At 38.9% G+C, this 18,757-nt stretch overlaps 1 protein-coding gene across 4 annotated transcripts in view; it reads right to left on the bottom strand.

The window, feature by feature from the left end:
* The window catches only part of NHSL1 (NHS like 1), a 156,105-nt gene that overhangs the window by 22,652 nt on the left and 114,696 nt on the right, over positions 1–18,757 (bottom strand). For 3 of the 4 annotated variants that reach the window (XM_009452091.5, XM_009452096.5, XM_001171693.7), the window contains exons 4-5: positions 5,870–6,062; positions 804–935 (exon numbers count right to left, since the gene is read on the bottom strand). In XM_009452091.5, the coding sequence (XP_009450366.2) occupies positions 804–935; positions 5,870–6,062 (325 nt within the window). The remainder of the gene's footprint in view (positions 1–803; positions 936–5,869; positions 6,063–18,757) is intronic. The other variant, XM_527516.8, reaches the window with a different exon arrangement.

An 18,757-nucleotide genomic window follows, 5' to 3' on the forward strand; every position in this document is an offset into this window, starting at 1 on the left:
AGCAAGTGGCAGAGTTAGGGTTCAACCAAGCGGGCTGGCACTGGAGTCCTTAGTCCTAACCCAGGAGCTATGCTATGGTGCCTCTGCAGACCTTCTGGTATTATGGGCCCTATTAGAAAACAGTGAGAGGAAGTTAATCTAGAAAGAGGAAAATGAAGGGATTATCCAAAGCATTTATAATGATAACCAGAAACAAAATGGGTAAGTAATTAAACAACCCTCTTCACCAGCCAAACACAGATTGAACAAAAAGAATTAAGGATAAAGAAGCTATGAAATTGTTTCACTGAAAGTAATAAAGGCACCATCCAACATAAATGACTATTTTCTATCTTATTGACATTTACCAATAATCCCAGACTGTTGTTTCTGATGACAAAATGCCACCAGTAGTGTCATTATAGTTATAGTGAAAGTCCATATTCATAATCTGACGTCCTAGAATGACTTCTGTTTCATGAAAACTTAAGATCTAAATGACAAGTAAATTTAATTGTGGGAATAGCCAATGTTCCATGTCACATAACAATGATGAGGTAACTATGAATTCTATCATCCCAGTTAATCGTTTTCATGTAAGCTCTTCCTTCTCCTTGTACCTTCTCCCCAAAATTCAATCAACTCTCTCTCTCCATGGGATGTTAAGATTTGCACCTAATGCCTCATTCAGGAAGGAAGCTGGCCCGTTGGGGCACCAAACGGCTATCAGAATGTATCGATTTTATAAGCACCATGAATGAGGTTAGCGCAGTAAGGCCGAGCAGCAGTGAGGGGCAACAGAATACAGTTCTGATGAGCCATACCTAGCTCCTTCTGTATGTTGTCAGGGACTCCTGTAATAGTCTTTCTCCTTTTGACTTTCTTCGGTCGTCTTACCAGAGTGTCTGTGTAAATTAGAGACCGCCGAAGGCTGGCCTGGCGATCGAAATTCTCCCCTAATGTAGAGTAGTAGAACAAGCAAAGCAATGTTATTTTCAAGCAAGCTGACACCATGCACTTTCTTCCAGAAGCTTGTTGTAAAATGATAAGAAGGTATTAATAATGTTAGCCAGTCATATGATGATGAATGCTGAAGGGCAAAAAAGGAAGGAAAGCACATTATCACAGTAAGGCTGTTTTCCAAGTTCCACCTTCCAAAGGAAGCACCTTGATCTCATTTTCAAATGAGCTGGAGTAGCAAATGCAAATTTAATAACACACTGAAAGAATCACTCTGTGTTATTTAACAAAACAAAATTTTGGAAGTGTTTCAAATATATCCTCTGGTCACCAAAACCACTCTACATTAGCGTGTAGGTGGTGATGGTAATGAGTATGTTTCATTCATCTGGTCATCTTGCAGAGATCAACATTAATTTCTTGCCTTGTGTGATGAAATAAGTGACTTAATAAAGATTTCTTGAATGAAAAGCTTTTTCTTCAATCAAGGAGGCTGACAATTTGGATAGACTGTGGTAATTGTTGTGGTGTGACATACAACTATAGTGAAAAATGAAACGCCTTATAATGATAAAGTACTTTTACCACAATGAGACCCAGTAGCACTGCTGTTGTTAAAGATGAATTGCTTCTATTTCACAATTACTTTTTAAAGTTGATCTTAATTCAGACATTTCAAGTGATTTTACAATCAAACCTGGAATGCCACATCATGGGACTTCTTTTTTTCCTTCTAGAGTGTAGGTGTGTTTGATTAACACATCATGAGAAACCATAAAATAATAAAGTATATAACAACATCTGTTATTGATTGATCTGTTTTAAATTACCTGCCAGTTTAAAGTCTTACAGCACTGACCTTTTTGAATGGTTATTCTCCTCAAAAAGTTATTTTCAAATATACATATATATATATATACACACACATATATATACATATATATATACACATATATATACATATATACACACACATATATATACACACATACACATTAAAAACTTCTATCATTTTATGCATAAAAGTATAAAACGTTCACTTTTAGCATTATTGACACACATTCAATGTAGGTATATTGTGGACAATGTAACTTCTATTTTGGTAAGAAAAAATTGGGAACCTTATCTAATCAAAACAGAGAATAAAACATCTGAATGATCAAAACACACTTCCCCTACTGAGGAACAAACTTAAATAAATGCTTGCAAACTTACAAATGCTTACAACCTTGTCGTTAATGGAGAAAAACAGAAATGACTGAGAGAAGACCCTTGAATACCAGAAGGTGCCAATGCTGTGAAAAACTGGGTCGCTAAGTGCAATGGCATAAATGGCACATGTGAGGGGCAAGTCACAACTGCAGTGCTTCATTAGTTCCCTGCAGCAGAAGAAAAAACTTCCTTGTATCAAGACATTAAAGAACAGACAAAACATTAATAGAAAGTTACACTTAGGCCAGTGTGGTGGCTCATACCTATAATCCCAGCATGTTGGAGAGTTGAGGTGGGTGGATCACTTGAACTCAGGCGTTCAAGACCAGTCTAAGCAACATGGTGAAATCCTGTCTCTACCAAAAATACAAAAAAGGTATCTGGGTGTGGTGGCATGTGCCTGTAGTCCCACCTACTCAGGAGGCTGAGGTGGGAGGATCGCTTGAGCCTGGGAGGCGGAGGTTGCAGTGAGCCGAGATTGCGCCACTGCACGCCAGCATGGGCGACAGAGTGAGACCTCCATATCAAAAAATAAAATAAAATAAAATAAAATAAAATAAAGTTGCATTTAGTCTCCAGTTTTGCTTCCTAGACAAAAGATAAAATCACCCAAACTCCCAGAAAATTAAGAAACAAACCATTTGAGGATGAACACCTAAGACACACGTCATTGAAGGCACCAAATGCTTGATCTTGCATCATGACCTAAAAAAAGTCTGTCTCTTCTACTGGATTATACATTTTTTGAGGGTACAGACTGTGATGCATGTACTTTAGCATCCCCTATGGCACTCAGCTAATGCCTGGCACAAAGCAGTTATTCAATAAATATCTGTTGAATTAGTCACTGCCTTTAATTGAAAAATGGCATTCATCAGTCATGGTTACTATTTAGAAATAAACTTGAAAGTCTGTGGGCATACTCTGGCTCTGGAGGCTGCCCAATTCATGAATTGTTCATTGCTCAATTAAACTCTTTTAAATTAAAAAAAGAAAGAAATAAACTTGGATAGCTCAAACACCAGCACAAAGCCAGTTTGTAAAAATTATTTAAGTATGTTTATCCTCTACACTTATCTTCCAGATGGAAGAGTTGTTGTCCCACATAGCAGATGATAGAAGATATTTATATGTACATATTAACTTAAGTATTTTTTCCTCCAGTTTTAGAACATGCCGAGTGCCCACAAGACTATAACTAAAGGGATTAAATCAATTTTCAAGCCAGCAGCTCATGGGGCTAACATTCTACCTCTATGCATGGTGGGCTGTACTCTGGATTTGAAATCGCCATTTTTTTTTTTTCCTGCTGAGCCTTACTAGGAAAATCAAACTAGAGGCTCAATGCTCACCCCAACGATTGAGCACATGACAGTTCCCTAGAGGAATTTTCTTTTTTTAATCTCAAATATCTTCTAGGACTTTAGAAATACATAATTTAAAGAGCAGGAAGCTGTATAACCTATGTCAATTCAACCACTAAAAGTGAAAATTTTAAATTTATTGCTTCTTTATGACAGATTAGAACAACTAATTCTTTAAGAAATATGTGTGTATATGTGAACACACAGATGTAGAAAATGGATCAATAAATATTTGATTAGGTATTATATTTACTTTTGGCATTTCTGCAAAATGTTAATCACTCGATTAAAAGTAAATTACATTTTGACATAACTCATACTGCTCTTTCTTTATTGTCATTCACCTTTCCTGAGTAGCATTTTAAAGGCCTCTCTTTAAAGTCTAATTCATCTCTACTTAGTCATCAGATAGGATAGAATTAAAGCTCAGAGACATGACACTGTCTTCTGTTGTGACAGTGTAATTCATTGCAAATAATTCTTCATTCCTGAAACTCTAATTACTCTATTTTAAATCTCTTAATCTCAAGATAATGCATTTCACCTTAATTCCATTAAGGATTGTCATATTTCATTGCACAATCTTCTCATCTTATAATATTATTTCATAGGCACTTAATTATATATAATGTAATTACATTTCTGCTGCATTTAATCAATCAAATAATGTAATTCATTTTCTTATAGAAAATAAGCAGCCTTGTATTTCATTGACCAGTACACATTATACTTTGTTCTAAAATATAGTTATACTTTTAAAAATAATCTTTAAAAAATATGATCTAGGTAAATAAGAAACATATTCAGAAAGATCAATAACATTGTTTGCTGAGAAAATGGTTTAAAATGCCCTGCTATTCTTTTAAGATTTAAGTAAAATAAATGTGGAAAAATATATACTAAATTGAAAATAATTCATGCACTTATTTATTAAATTTCTATGGAATTTAAAATATGAGTTCTAAATGTAATTTCTAAATATCTGGTAAGGTTTTAAAAAAAATCTTCAGTGACTATGAAAATGCTATTAGCCCCTTACAGGCTCACCAGTGCCATGGCAAAAATCTGTCTAAAGCTTTCTAACAGCAGTAGCCTCAGAAGCACAGCAAGGATGCTATGGGTTTCCAGAATAAATGTTCAGGAAAACTCATTCTTTTTGGTCACCTAGTTTTTTTGTTAGCTTCTGGCCTTAAGGGCCCTGCTTTGTATGACTTGATTATCAATGACCACTATTCGTCATCTGCTTCCATCAAACATACAATTCAATTAATAGTTGAAGCTATTAACTCTTCACATGTCTATTTTGCACTTTGTGCCCTCCCCAAACCACTAACCCATGCTCCTTGTGGGCTATGGAGGTGATAAGGCAGGAAAATTTTGATTTTTTTTTTTTTTTTTGAGGTGAAGTTTTGCTCCTTTTTGCCCAGGCTGGAGTGCAATGGTGCGATCTCTCGGCTCACTGCAACCTCTGCCTCCCGGGTTGAAGCAATTCTCCTGCCTCAGACTCCAGAGTAGCTGGGATTACACGCACGTGCCACCACGCCCTGCTAATTTTGTATTTTTAGTACAGACAGGGTTTTACCACGTTGGCCAGGCTGGTCTCAAACTCCTGACCTCAGGTGATCTGACTGCCTCAGCCTCCCAAAGTGCTGGGATTACAGGTGTGAGCCACCACGCCCAGCCAATTTTGCTATCTTTTTAGCAGCTCTCCTAAGTTCATGAAAGATCATCTTTGAATTTTATGTACCTTGTCACCTTAATTGTCACAAATGATTACAGTCTCAGTATAATATTCCATAAGAACTTGAGTTTCAGGTTTGGCAATTAATATTTGTAGTCTAGCTTAATATAACATATTCTGAAAATTTTATATTCAGAAGAAATTTCGATTAAGTAATGTCTCCTTTTTTCTACTTTAGGAAATTTCTAGAAAATCTATCATTAGAAACATCACAAAATAATTATTTACTTCTGTAAATATTACTTAACCCTTTAGAAGGGAAATATATACTTTTTCTTCATACCTAGGACCACATTTACAAGATGTCTCTATATAACCAAAGGCTTACTAAAAAGCAATTTAATTAAAAGAGACACTCTTAAGATGAATGGTTGGACCACTGAGTTCTTTGACACCAGTGTTTGGCGACATAGTCTTCGAACCCAACAAGCAGTAGACATTTTATATGCACACACATATGTAGTTTTAATATTCCTCTCATTAAACAAAGAGCATGAAGTTGGACCACAGCTATTCACCTTTGATGAAGCAATGAAATGCTAACAGCATATAACAAAAAGCTGTAGTCATTCTCCCAAGTACATTCTGAACCTGTCTGGCTAGCAAAGCGTACCAGTTATGTTAATAGGCACCACGTCAGCCTGGACTGTTTGGGCTTGCTGTCGCATCTTCTCTTCTGGTGTTGGCAGTGGAAGCGACTTGGTCCAGTTCGTCTGAGTATTAAGGTCGGAGAAGTCACTTGAGGTTGGTGTTTTAGGTCTCCTGATGGAAATAAATCTTTCTTCTTCTGATGAAGACAGAGAACACTGCAGAGAAAAAAGAAGCAGCAGCCACAGTGTATAAAGAGCTGGCAGAAACATTTTAAAATATATTTCTTATTTTTTAAAAAATTGGACTGGTTTAAAAGAAGCCAAAATAATTGATCGCTTTTAGGAACAGAAGCAATGGTTTGCTCAGCCTCTTGAGTCTGACCTATAATATACATGATTCACACCAGCCTTAGTCTGTAAACTGTGAGGACTGCAAAAGGTTCTGCTGACCCACAAAATCTTTGAAGTCCTTTCTGCTTTCCCTCTATCTACTGTGGTCAGAAAGCTCATGGAATGGCCGGCGTGGTGGCTCATGCCTGTAATCCCAGCACTTTAGAAGGCTGAGGTGGGTGGATCACTTGAGGTCAGGAGTTCAAGACTAGCTGGCCAACATGGTGAAACCCCATCTCTACTAAAAATAAAAAATTTAGTCAGGCATGGTGGTGGGCACCTGTAATCTCAGCTACTTGGGAGGCTGAGGCAGGAGGATTGCTTGAACCCGGGAGGCAGAGGTTGCAGTGAGCCAAGATTGTGCCACTGCACTCCAGCCTGGGCAAAAGAGTGAGACTCTGTCTAAAAAAAAATTTTAAAAAGAAAGTTCGTGGGTTTAGTTTAACATTAGAAGCCTAGAGAAAAACATCATGGCTGTGGCCATCAGTTTCCATTTTTATTAAAATTTAGTTTTGCTCAAAGTAATTTCTAGCCTCAATCTTATTTCCTTTAGGCTCTGACTTCAAGGAACATTTCAAAAATGATAGAGCTATTGTTGTTCAACTATTTGTGCTCTTCCAAAGCCATTTATATGGGAAAAAATCAGTGTGAAATTGTTAACTTATACGGCACTGACTAAAGCTCTGCTCTAAGCCATATCAGAATTCTACGAAAACATTTCTAGCAGTGTCTGTTTTGATACAGATTAACATCCTCACTGAAGAGCCCTTCTTCAATATCTTTCTTTCCCATAACACCTTAAAAAGTGTAAGCAAGAAAGTTGTGTTGGCGAGCATTTTTTGATGGACTTCAGCCTGGCTCCACAGCAGCTGGTTCTGTGACTAAGATGCTCCAAGAAGGCCAAATGAGTGCAGGGTGCTTAGGAACACAACGAAAAAGGGTAATCGACTTTCGTGGGGGAAATGACAGCTTATAATATAAAATAAATGTGTAATAACCGCTCTTTAAGTCCGAAGCATTTAAACGGAACTACCAATTATGAAAATAAAGCTTTTAGAATTTCACTGGAGAATAAAAAGTCAGTGAACCTTCCCAAAGGGAATACCTGTACAACCAGCACCCAGTTCAATACACCCACTACCCCAACCACATACCCCCAAACGAGGGTAACTGCTATGCCAACTTCTAATACCACAGCTTTGTTTTGCCTATATTTGAACTTTCTGTAAAGGGAATCGCACTGTCTGTTCTCTTTTGTGACCTATTTATTTCACTTAATGTTATGTTTGTGAGGATTTATCTAACTTTACAAGGCATGTTTTAACCTTTCTGGATTTAAGGCAAGTCTCTAAGAGGACACAGATGAGAAATATAAAGAAATGCATTGATTAGAAATTTTAGGCCAGGCGCGATGGCTCACACCTGTAATCCCAGCACCCTGGGAGGCCGAGGCGGGCAGATCACCTGAGGACGGGAGCTCGAGACCAGCCTGAGCAACATGGAGAAAACCTGTCTCTCCTAAAAATACAAAATTAGCTGGGCGTGCTGGCGCATGCCTGTAATCCCAGCTATTGGGGAGGCTGAGGCAGAAGAATCGCTTGAACCCAGGAGGCAGTTGCAGTGAGCCGAGATCGCACCATTGCACCCCAGCCTGGGCAACAAGAGCAAAATTCTGTCTCAAAAAAAAAAAAAAAAAAAAAAATTCAAACACAAGAATACTGTCATCACTGTTTACTGCTACTGCATTCATCTTGCTGCAGAAATCTGTATTTATTCTACAACTACTAGAGCTCTATAAATCTGAAAAAGACTAGGTAAGAGCTAATGAAAATAGTTTGCTGTTGGCGATAGGGCCCTAGACTAAGAATCCAAAGACCTGAGTCTGTTCCTAAACTTTGATGTCTCCTTTGCTGTAAAATGGGGCTATACAGCCTACCTTTGTGCATCCACAGAGGTGCTCTTAGGACCCAATAAGATGACAAATGTTAAAGTGTCTATGACTGTTAAATATCATGGATATGGGCCAGGCGTGGTGGCTCATGCCTGTAATCCCAGCACTTTGGGAGGCCAAGGCGGGCAGATCACAAAGTCAGCAGATCGAGACCATCCTGGCCAAAATGGTGAAACCCCGTCTCTACTAAAATAAAAATAAAATTAGCTGGGCGTGGTGGTGTGCACCCATAGTCTTAGCTACTCGGGAGGTTAAGGCAGGAGAATCTCTTGAACTCGGGAGGCTGAGGCTGCGGTGAGCTGAGGTTGCGCCACTGCACTCCAGCCTGGCAACAGATCGAGACTCTGTCTCAAAAAAAAAAAAATTTGTGGATATGGAGGTGGTGCTGATATAAATATGACTTTAGAAAAGCAAAGTCATGAATTGACATGTACTCATTTTTTTTTCTTTTACCACAAGGAGACTAACAATAATAAAGGCATGTGGAAAAGATAAATCATATAATTAGATATCTCAATACATTTACTTGATGTTCTTAATACATAAAACACATAAAATGATCATCCAGTTTCTTTTCCACCTAAGGAAAATGTGAAATAATGTTTGTAATTAAATTGACAAATATACTCAATTTATAAACTGAGCATGTTGTTGGTGTCTTGTAATACTAAATTGCACTATATCCATTGATACTTGATCTGATTCTGGTTAAAAGGGTTAAAACTCACATAGATCCTTAAAGACAATCAAAGGGGTTTTTGAGTCAGCAGCAGCTAAGCCATACTGATGTACATCAATTATTTCCAGCTGTTTTGCAGTTGTGACACTTAAGTTTGATTTATAATACATATTCTCTACCCTTGAGATGCACGCACGCATACACACACACACACACACACACACACACACTTAAAATTAATGTCACTGAAGAATTTCATGGCAGTTTGTATAAAGGCCACATGTCTGAGTTTGAATTTCAAGCTAGTAAATTAGAGGATTACTCCAATTTCCTGATACATACACATAAATATAATTTTTCAGGCAACCTTGAATTACAGTATAAAGCTTGAAGGCAATAAGAAGCAAATCCTAACCAGAAAGGTTTAAAAGAAAGAAAAGTAAAGCTTTCAGGCTACAGCTCTCTATGCCCTGGAGCAAGGGCTCCCTTTTCCACATGACGTCTGCTGTGGGAGCAGGATGAAGCACTGTCTACCATTTGTAAGCATCTCAATGGTGCTCATCAGCCCCACTAACCTACTTTTCTTCTAGTTGACTGACACTGTCAGAATCGATAACTCTCATAATGAAACAGCACTTCCCCGTAGGGACAATCACCACAGATCACTCCAGCATGACAATTGACAAAGAGAGTCCATTTTGTAAAGTGCTCCTTTCTCTTACAAGAAAATTTCCCAGACAAGCAGGGCACAGATAAAGTTATATGCAAATGTGACTGTTAGGTCTCACAATCTACTAGATGACAGTAAAACACCAGCATGGATGACTTCCACAATGATGTGACTTTCATGCCTCCCAGTGTGTATAAACACAGCAGGGGCACAGAAAAACCTCCCTCATTTCAGTGGCAGAACACATGATTAGCCCATTAAGATGGACATAGTAATACCGGATTATTACACTGGCCTCTTAACTACCCCCATTTTTCTGCCCTTGTTGACCATCCTCCCCTGCTCCTCCTCTTCCAATAGTCTACTCTCAATACAGCAGGCGAAGGGATCCTTTTAGAAATGTAAGTCAGATCATGTTGCTCCTCTGTTCAAACCCTCCAAAGTCCTTACTATGACCTCCAAGACCCTACATGATCTACCAGCTGGCCACTGTTATCTCCCTGACTGCATTTCCTACTGTTCTTTCCCATATTTATTCTACTCCAGCCACACCATCCTCCATGCTGTACCTTGTACCTTCCATGCACACTCCCGCCTCAGGGCCTTTGCACTTGCTGTTCCCATGGCCTGAAATGCTCCTCCCGTAGACATCCACACAGGTAGCCCCTTCTTTTTCTTTAGGTCCCCTTAAGAGTCCTCTTTTGTTGGGGTCTTAACTGTTCATCCTATTCAATTTCAACCTCTTTCTAATATTTTGTATCCCCTTTCCCTGCTCTCTTTTTTCTCTTTAGTACATATAACTAGTACACATATATTTTATTTATGTATATTGTCTCTCCGACAAGAATATAAGTTCCATGAAGCTTTGAATCAGAATTGCATAGAAGGTTATTTCAGAATTTGAGCTTCAGAAGGGCCACCATTTAGTAACTGATGGCTATATGCCTTGCCCTTGGTGGGGACTTTATAGAACTTATCTCACTTAATCTTCATAGTGTTTGCCTTGTTTAATAATAAGGAAGTGGAGACTCAAAGGAGTAAAGTAACTTGACTTTTGGAAAGTTCACAAGTGGGCAGTTGAGATTAGAAGCCAGAACTGACCCCAAAGTCTCTCCTGTGAAACAGTGTAAAGTAACAATGTGGCAATATTTACAATAAATTACTAGGTCTTCTGGTCTCAAAACAAAATCTCCCTTTATGTCTGTAAATAAGAATGAAACCTTTTGAAAAGCTATACAAGTAAAAAAACAGTGTGTACCAGCATCCTGGCACTGTCACTTACTAGCTGTATGTTTTGATCAACTCAATCTCCCCATACAGAGAACAGAATGACCCAAGTAGCATTCAAATGCTTCATGTTAATGAAATCCCTCAATATAGGGTGACTTTTTAAAAAACTGAGTTTAAAATTGCCTTGCTCTCAGAACTTAAATGCAGTTTTGGGATCTGTCAGTTGGTCAATAATGTTCACCAATACCCCATATCCTGGTCCTGGGAGGAATGGAGAGTCACAAATGAAACATAAGCCATGATTCCTTGTGTCAAATTGCTTCATTTAGAAAGGGAGAGAAACAGGCAACACTGACAGTTACTTTGTAATTTTTGGATGCTGGAAGACCTGCATTTTAGAGACTTCTAGGTTCTATCCGGAAATCAGACAAGCTCTCACCAGATGGACAGTGTGGGGCCTGAAATAGGGTCTCTTTCCCATATATTCTCATACGAAATATGCTCTCTTTCTCAGAAGAGCCAACTGATCCAAAAGTGGGATTAATTAAGAAACACAGATTAATTCAGTCTTTTTTGTTTTGATTTTAGTAAAAGTTAGAAAACTGAATTATAGCCAGAGCTAAACTTAGTATTCATTTAGAATTATTACATGAAAATAGAGAACAGATGAAACTATATAGAACATATCAACTATAGAGAACTATATAGTTGATGTCTTTAAGAAGACAGCCACATACATTCCAGTCCTTTTTGGAAGACACTTAGTCTTTGATGCTCCTCCTCCCAGAATTAAACCTCTTGTGTTGACTCTTGGTTTTCAAGATCCTTAATAGTTTCATACGGTGCCAAAACGTCTGCAGCCTTTTGGCTATATGCTTCTTCTGTCTTTAGTAGATTTAGACACAAGAGACCCTCACTGATTTCTGTTCTCTGTGCATTCTTTTTTTTTTTTTTCTCCTGGCGCCAACAACAACAGAAAAAGTGGGGGTAGTGGAAATGAATCCATGTAGAAGCACAGTTCATGGTTCATCCAGCAACTCCATGATGGCCAACAGGTGACTTCCACATCCATATTATTAAGTAACTTTAATTGTTCATTCTTTTTTTCTTTTGAGACGGAGTCTCACTCTGTCGCCCAGGCTAGAGTGCAGTGTAGTGGCGCAATCTTGGCTCACTGCATCTCCGCCTCCCAGGTTCAAGCAATTCTCCTGCCTCAGCCTCCCAAGTAGCTGGGATTACAGGCACGTGCCACCATGCCTGGCTAATTTTTGCATTTTTAGTAGAGATGGGGTTTCACCACATTGGCCAGGCTGGTCTCAAACTCTTGACCTCAGGTAATCTGCCCGCCTCAGCCTCCAAAGTGTTGGGATTATAAGCGTGAGCCACCGTGCCCAGCCTCATTGTTCATTCTTTCATATGTATTATATTAGTCCCTTTACCTCAAATCTAATTGCTTTATCAAGAGCTTTAAACTTTCTTTTGTTGTTGTTGTTTTTGAGATGAGGTCTTGCCCTCTTGCCCAGGCTAGAGTGCAGCAGAGTGATTACAGCTCATGGCAGCCTCAGATTCCTGGGCTCAAGTAATCCTCCTGCCTCAGCTTCCCAAGTAGCTGGGACTATGGATGTGCATCAGCGTCCCTGGCTAATTTATTTATTTTTCATTTGTTTTTATTGTATTATTATTTTTTTGAGACAGGGTCTCACTCTGTCACCCAGGCTAGAGTGCAGTGGCAGAATCACAGCTCACTGCAGACTCAAACTCCTGGGTTCAAGCGATCCTCCCACCTCAGCCTCCCAAGTAACTAGGATGACTGGCACAAGCCACCATGCCCAGCTAATTTTTGAAAACTTTCTGTAGAGACAGGGTCCTGCACGTTGCCCAGGCTGGTCTTGAACTCCTAGGCTCAAGCCATCCTCCTGCCTCAGCTGCCAAAGTGCTGGAATTACAGGCTTGAGCCACTGCACCAGGCCCTAAGAGCTCTAAACTTTCTTATCACACAGTGAATTAAAATATTTTGGATCTTAACTATCCCATATTAAGTGATCCTTTCCTCAAATGAAAGAAAATACTTAATTAGAACATATATGTTTAAACTGATATAGTAAGTTGTTTGTAATCATATTTTAGAATAACAAATTATGTATTAAAATCATATAACATAATGAATATTCAAGAACTCACTACTCAACCCATGACCTAAAATATTACTAATAACCTGCATCTCCCTCCATGCCCCATCCCATCTCCCTACTTCCCCAGAGGTGACCACTAGCCTGAATTTTGTGTTCCTAATTACTCCTTGTTATATGTGTGCGTATATGTGCGTGTGTGTGTGTGTGTGTGTGTGCATAAACTTGCTTTGACTTTTACAAAAATAGTATTATTCTCTTTGTGTTTTTCTTACTATTATCTTTCTAAGACACATCCATGTAGTTGTGTGAAACTGTAATTCATTCATTTCACTGGGGTATACATTCCACTCCAGTACTAATTTATTCACATTTTTTATTGATGGATAATTGGGTTGTAAAAGATGCTCTTTGTATTATCTCAACAATGCAAAACTCCCCATAAGAGAATGAGAACGGTTAGGAGGAAAGGGCTGTGGCAAAGGCTCTACTCCCCATACACTCATTACTGGGGGAAAAACATGAGCTCTAGAGTCGTAAGTCTAGGTTTAAATCCTGGTTTTGCTTTTAGGGGTGATAGATGTGTTCACTCTCTTGATTATGGTAATGGTCTCCTGTGTATATACATATGTCAAAATTTATTAAGTTGTATACTTTAAATATGTATAGATTATTTTATGTAAGTTATACTTCAATAAAAGGCATTTTAATAAAGAAAGATCTTGTTTCAGTATTTAAAAACTATGTGATCTTAGGCAAGTGATCTAATCTCTCCAAGATACAGTTTTCTCATCCATGATATGGGCATAATCAAAGCTATTTTGCATGGTTGCAATAAATACTGAATATATTCACATACAGCACTGAGCACAGTCCCTGGCGCCTGAGCCTTTTCATGCGCCAAGTGCTTGGCATCATACTGGAAACACAGAGATCAACAAGATAGGGATGCTGCCCATTAATCTAGAAGAGAAGGCAGGTATAAACAGACCCTGATTATAGAGTAGTGGGATGGAAACAGCAAGAGAAACTGGAATGGGTCATTGGAGACATTCTCACTGGTTTGCAGGCAAAAAGGCGTGGGAATGACAGACCCCAATTTTCTAATTTTTGTCTGCAATGGCATGGAATAAGAAGGTGCCATAACTGCAGAGCAGTGAGCATTGACTCATTTGTGTTTCTACAGTTTCCTGAAATTACTCACAGAGACCCAGTAACACATGATTGGACACGGAGTAATCACTTCTCGACTGTAAGCTGCCCTAGGCCAAGAATGGGATCCATATACTGAGACCAAGTAGCACTTAAAAACTTTTTTGGGGGAAAAAAAAATTGAGTGAAGCATACCAGACAAGTCAAAGAGGAATAAGAGATGACAAAATTGGGCATAATGAGGAGGAATTGAGGTAACTGAGTAATCTTGCCCTTTTGCTTAACCAGCATGGTGCGATGAAAAGAAATGAGCTCCAAGGAGCCCCGCCTTCACATGCTCCCTGCAAGAAGCCCCGCCTTCACATGCTTCCTGGTGCTTTCGAGCTATGTGATCTTGAGAAAGCCATTTCATGTTTCTGAGTCTCCATTTCCAGATTAAAATAATAGTAATAGCTATTAAAATAATCTGTTTCATGGGGCTGTTTGTGGAAAATAAGATCTAATTTGTGAAAAAGTTCTATATCCTAATGTGTACCCCGATGAACAAGCTAGCAATAGCATAAACACTGGTAGTTCCACATCTAGATAACCTGTAAAGCCATGACAATCAGAAATTCGTCAGTAGCTGCCGAAACCTCTCAAATTTATTGCCTTGGGAAGGAAATTCTATGTGGGTGGAACAAAAGACAAGATGATTGGGAGAGTGGCCAAATTTTTATAAAAACAGACATTGTCTATTGAATCATTTTCTTTGAAGTGTGGTTTGAAATACCAATCAACTTAATAATACTTACCATCATCATCTGAGCATCTAGTCTGTGCCAGGCACTGTGCTAAGGGTTTCACAAACATTAATTTACTTCAACCTCACACCAACTCTCCAAGGTAGGTTAGGGTAACTATGTAATTTTATCGAAACCAGAACACCTCTGAGAGTGAAAGGGGGTGAAATTAATAATTACACAGAATAACAGCTGTAAACCAGGGCTGTTCTAAGCAAACCGGAACATGTGGTTTTTATCTCTTTACAGTTGAGGAACCTGAACCTCACAGACGAAAGCAACTTATCCAAGGCCACTGAGCTCTGACAGGTGGAAAAGCTGCCCCAAACCTACGCTCTCAAGCATCATGTTAAATAAGCCTCCTGTGTTTACAGGTATGGCAGCAAGGTTACTGCCTTTTCTTCAAAGTCTTCCTTTGATTTAAACATTTCTTATCAACAAAGCCTAAAACAGAAGCTGACATGCCAGTTCAAAGAATAACAGGAAACAGGGAAATTTCTATTTCTGTCACGACTATTAAAGCCAACTGTTTACTGCCAAAAATCTAGATCTAATACATCTCTTTAGGGGTGAATTTTACACAAGAGATTGCATAACTCATGATTGATATCCTTTCTGCTAAGACAATGGGGATTCTGTGAAGGTTTCCCAGATTCAGTGAACATATCATCAAATATAACTTCCGATAATGGCAGGTGGAAAAATTCCCTATCGACTCACAGTAAGTATTTTCGCACTGATAACTGACCTGCCTTCAAATGCAAGAACCTCTTTGGCAGTACTTGGCATATGCTGAAAACTGAAAAGAGAAAAAAGTCAAAAACAGTACACAAAGCAATGGTGTATTCTTTGATTTCAGAGTTGAATGAAAAGGTATTTTCTGGAATTTCTTTCTTTCTTTTTTTTTTTTTGGAGATGGAGTCTCACTTACTCTGCCGCCCAGGCTGGAGTGGAGTGGTGCGATCTCAGCTCACTGCAACCTCCACCTCCCAGATTCAACCAATTCTCCTGCCTCAGCCTGAGTAGCTGGGACTACAGGTGCATGCCACCACGCCTGGCTAATTTTTATATTTTCAGTAGAGACAGGGTTTCACCATGTTGGCCAGGCTAGTCTGGAACTCCTGACTTCAAGGGATCCGCCTGCCTCAGCCTCCCAAAGTGCTGGGATTACAGGCACACACCACCATGCCTGGCTTATTTTCTGGAATTTCTAAATTGCTTTGCCAACAGCATTTTTTTCAATGCATCATGTTTATGTTTAGATGATATGCATAACATATACAATTGGAAATATTTTCACCAATTTTCTTCTTGCTACACTATATTCCCACTTTGAACATCAAAGATATGTGTGGATCTCATTAGCAAAACATCTTTCTTCATAACATAACACATAGAGTCCTACTTGGTGTTTCACATTAGGATAATGAGGATAATTATTCTAGAACAATTAGCCAGAGTAAATAACCAGAATCGACGTCCTCTAGGTTCTCTTTTCTAATTTATATGTCCTTAACCTTTGCCATATTAGCAACTCATCTTAAGCACATAATGGATTTTTAATATTTGTTGAATGCAAATTAGATGATTTTTGTAAAAAATACCTCTTTTAAAGTCAATAATTTGTTAACTCATGCCTCCCTTCTTCCATATAGTCACTGCTCTTTGTAACACACCCCTCCCCTCAACACCTACTAGGAAATACAAAATAAAAGGTTTTCCCGATCGAATTTCCCTTTCAAATTGACTTCTACACACTCTATATTTAAAATGATCCCCTCTGGGAGGCCGAGGCGGGTGGATCACGAGGTCAGGAGCTCGAGACCAGCCTGGTCAACATAGAGAAACCCTGTCTCTACTAAAAATGCAAAAATTAGCTGGGCATGGTGGCACGTGCCTGTGGTCCCAGCTACTCGGGAGGCTGAGGCAGGAGAATCTCTTGAACCCAGGAGGTGGAGGTTGTGGTGAGTCAAGATTGTGCCACTGTACTCCAGACTAGGTAACAGAGTGAAACTCCAACTGAAAAAAAAAAAAAATCCTAATGTTAGGGTGATGTTAAGAACATGAACCATGGTTAGGAGTCTTAGTCTTAACACGGAGACCATACTGCTGGCCTGGAGCCCCTTTCAACAGTTACTGGATTCCCACTTGATTTCAAATGACAGCTTGATGATCTACTAAATCCCATGAAGACTTAGGTCTATTTCTAGACTTCTATTCTGTTTTTAATATTCTGTTATACTGGTTTGTACATTCAGCTGCCACAATGGAGGAATCCCTAACTCTATGTTCTCATACCTGGAAAAGTCAGTTCTTCCTTACTGCTCTCTTGTTTTACAGCTTTCCTAGCTATACAAACTTTAGATTCAGCTTCCTTAGTCCTCTCTCTCCTCCTCTAACCCCCCAAAGTAGCCTCAGATCAAGACAAAACAGAACAGCCTATAATCCCAGCACTTTGGGAGGCCAAGGTAGGCGGATCACTTGAGGTCAGGGGGTTCGAGACCAGCCTGGCCAAAATGGTGAAACCCCATATCTACTAAAAGTACAAAACTTAGGCTGGGTGTGGTGGCTCACGCCTGTAATCCCAGCACTTTGGGAGGCCAAGGAGGGCAGATCACAAGGTCAGGAGATCGAGACCATCCTGGCCACATGGTGAAACTCAGTCTCTACTACAAATACAAAAATTAGCTGGGCATGGTGGCATGTGCCTGTAGTCCCAGCTACTCGGGAGGCTGAGCCAGAAGAATCGCTTGAATCTGGGAGGTAGAGGTTGCAGTGAGCCAAGTTCACACCACTGCACTCCAGCCTGGCAACAGAGTACGTGAAACTCTGTCTCAAAAAAAAAAAAAAAAAAAAAACCCAGAAAAAATCTACTCACGTTTTTATTGGTATTGTGTTAATCTTATAAATTAACTTGGGCAGCATGGTGAGCTTTTTGATATTAACGCCTCTGAGGATGTGATATGTCTTTTCAGTTATTCAAATCTTATTTGTGTTCTATAGTTTGTTTTTGTTTTTGAGACAAGAGTCTTGCTCTGTCACCCAGGCTGGAGTGCAGTGGCACACTCTCGGCTCACAGCAACCTCCACCTCCTGGGTTCTCCTTCCTCAGCCTGCCGAGTAGCTGGGATTACAGGCACACACCACCATGCCCAGCTGATTTTTGTATTTTTAGTAGAGATGGGGTTTCGCCATGTTGGCCAGGCTGGTCTTGAACTCCTGACCTCAGGTGATCCACCCAACTTTGCCCCCCAAAGTGCTGGGATTACAGGCATGAGTCCCACGCCTGACCATATAGTATTTTTTAAAGTTTCTTTCATATAGATCTTGTCCTTTTCTTATTAAATGTATCTGTACTTTGCAATAGCTATTTTAAATAGATTTTTCCTTATATCTTCTAATTTGACTTTGTAGATATGAAAGTTATTGATTGCTGTATATGAATTGTATACCTTACTATATCATTGAACTCTGTTATTTATAGAAGTTTTGAAATATTACTTTCTTGGATTTACCCAAGAAAGACTTAACCATGAACAAAGAGTGATAATATAATCTCAATCTTTCTCACTTCTGCACTTTTTATACTACAGCTTTCCTGATTGTGTTGGCTACCTCTTTCCATACTATGCTAAGTGGTAATAATGATAGTGAAAGTCCTTCTCTTATATCTCATTCTAGTGGGAACAGCCCATTAAAAATTGTTGGATTTGGAGGACAAGGCAGATAAATTTTGTTAAGTTCTGCTATATTTTTTTAAGTCAAGAATGGCCATTAAATTGTACCAAATAACTTGTCAATATCTACAGTTTTGACTATATAAAATTTTTCTCTTCAGATCTATTAATATTATTAATATATAATTAGATTACCTAGTATCAAGCATCCTTGCATTGCTATCGGAATAAACCCAGGTTGATTTTGGAATA

Source organism: Pan troglodytes, chromosome 5 (assembly GCF_028858775.2).
Source record: "Pan troglodytes isolate AG18354 chromosome 5, NHGRI_mPanTro3-v2.0_pri, whole genome shotgun sequence".
Taxonomy (NCBI): Eukaryota; Metazoa; Chordata; class Mammalia; order Primates; family Hominidae; genus Pan; species Pan troglodytes.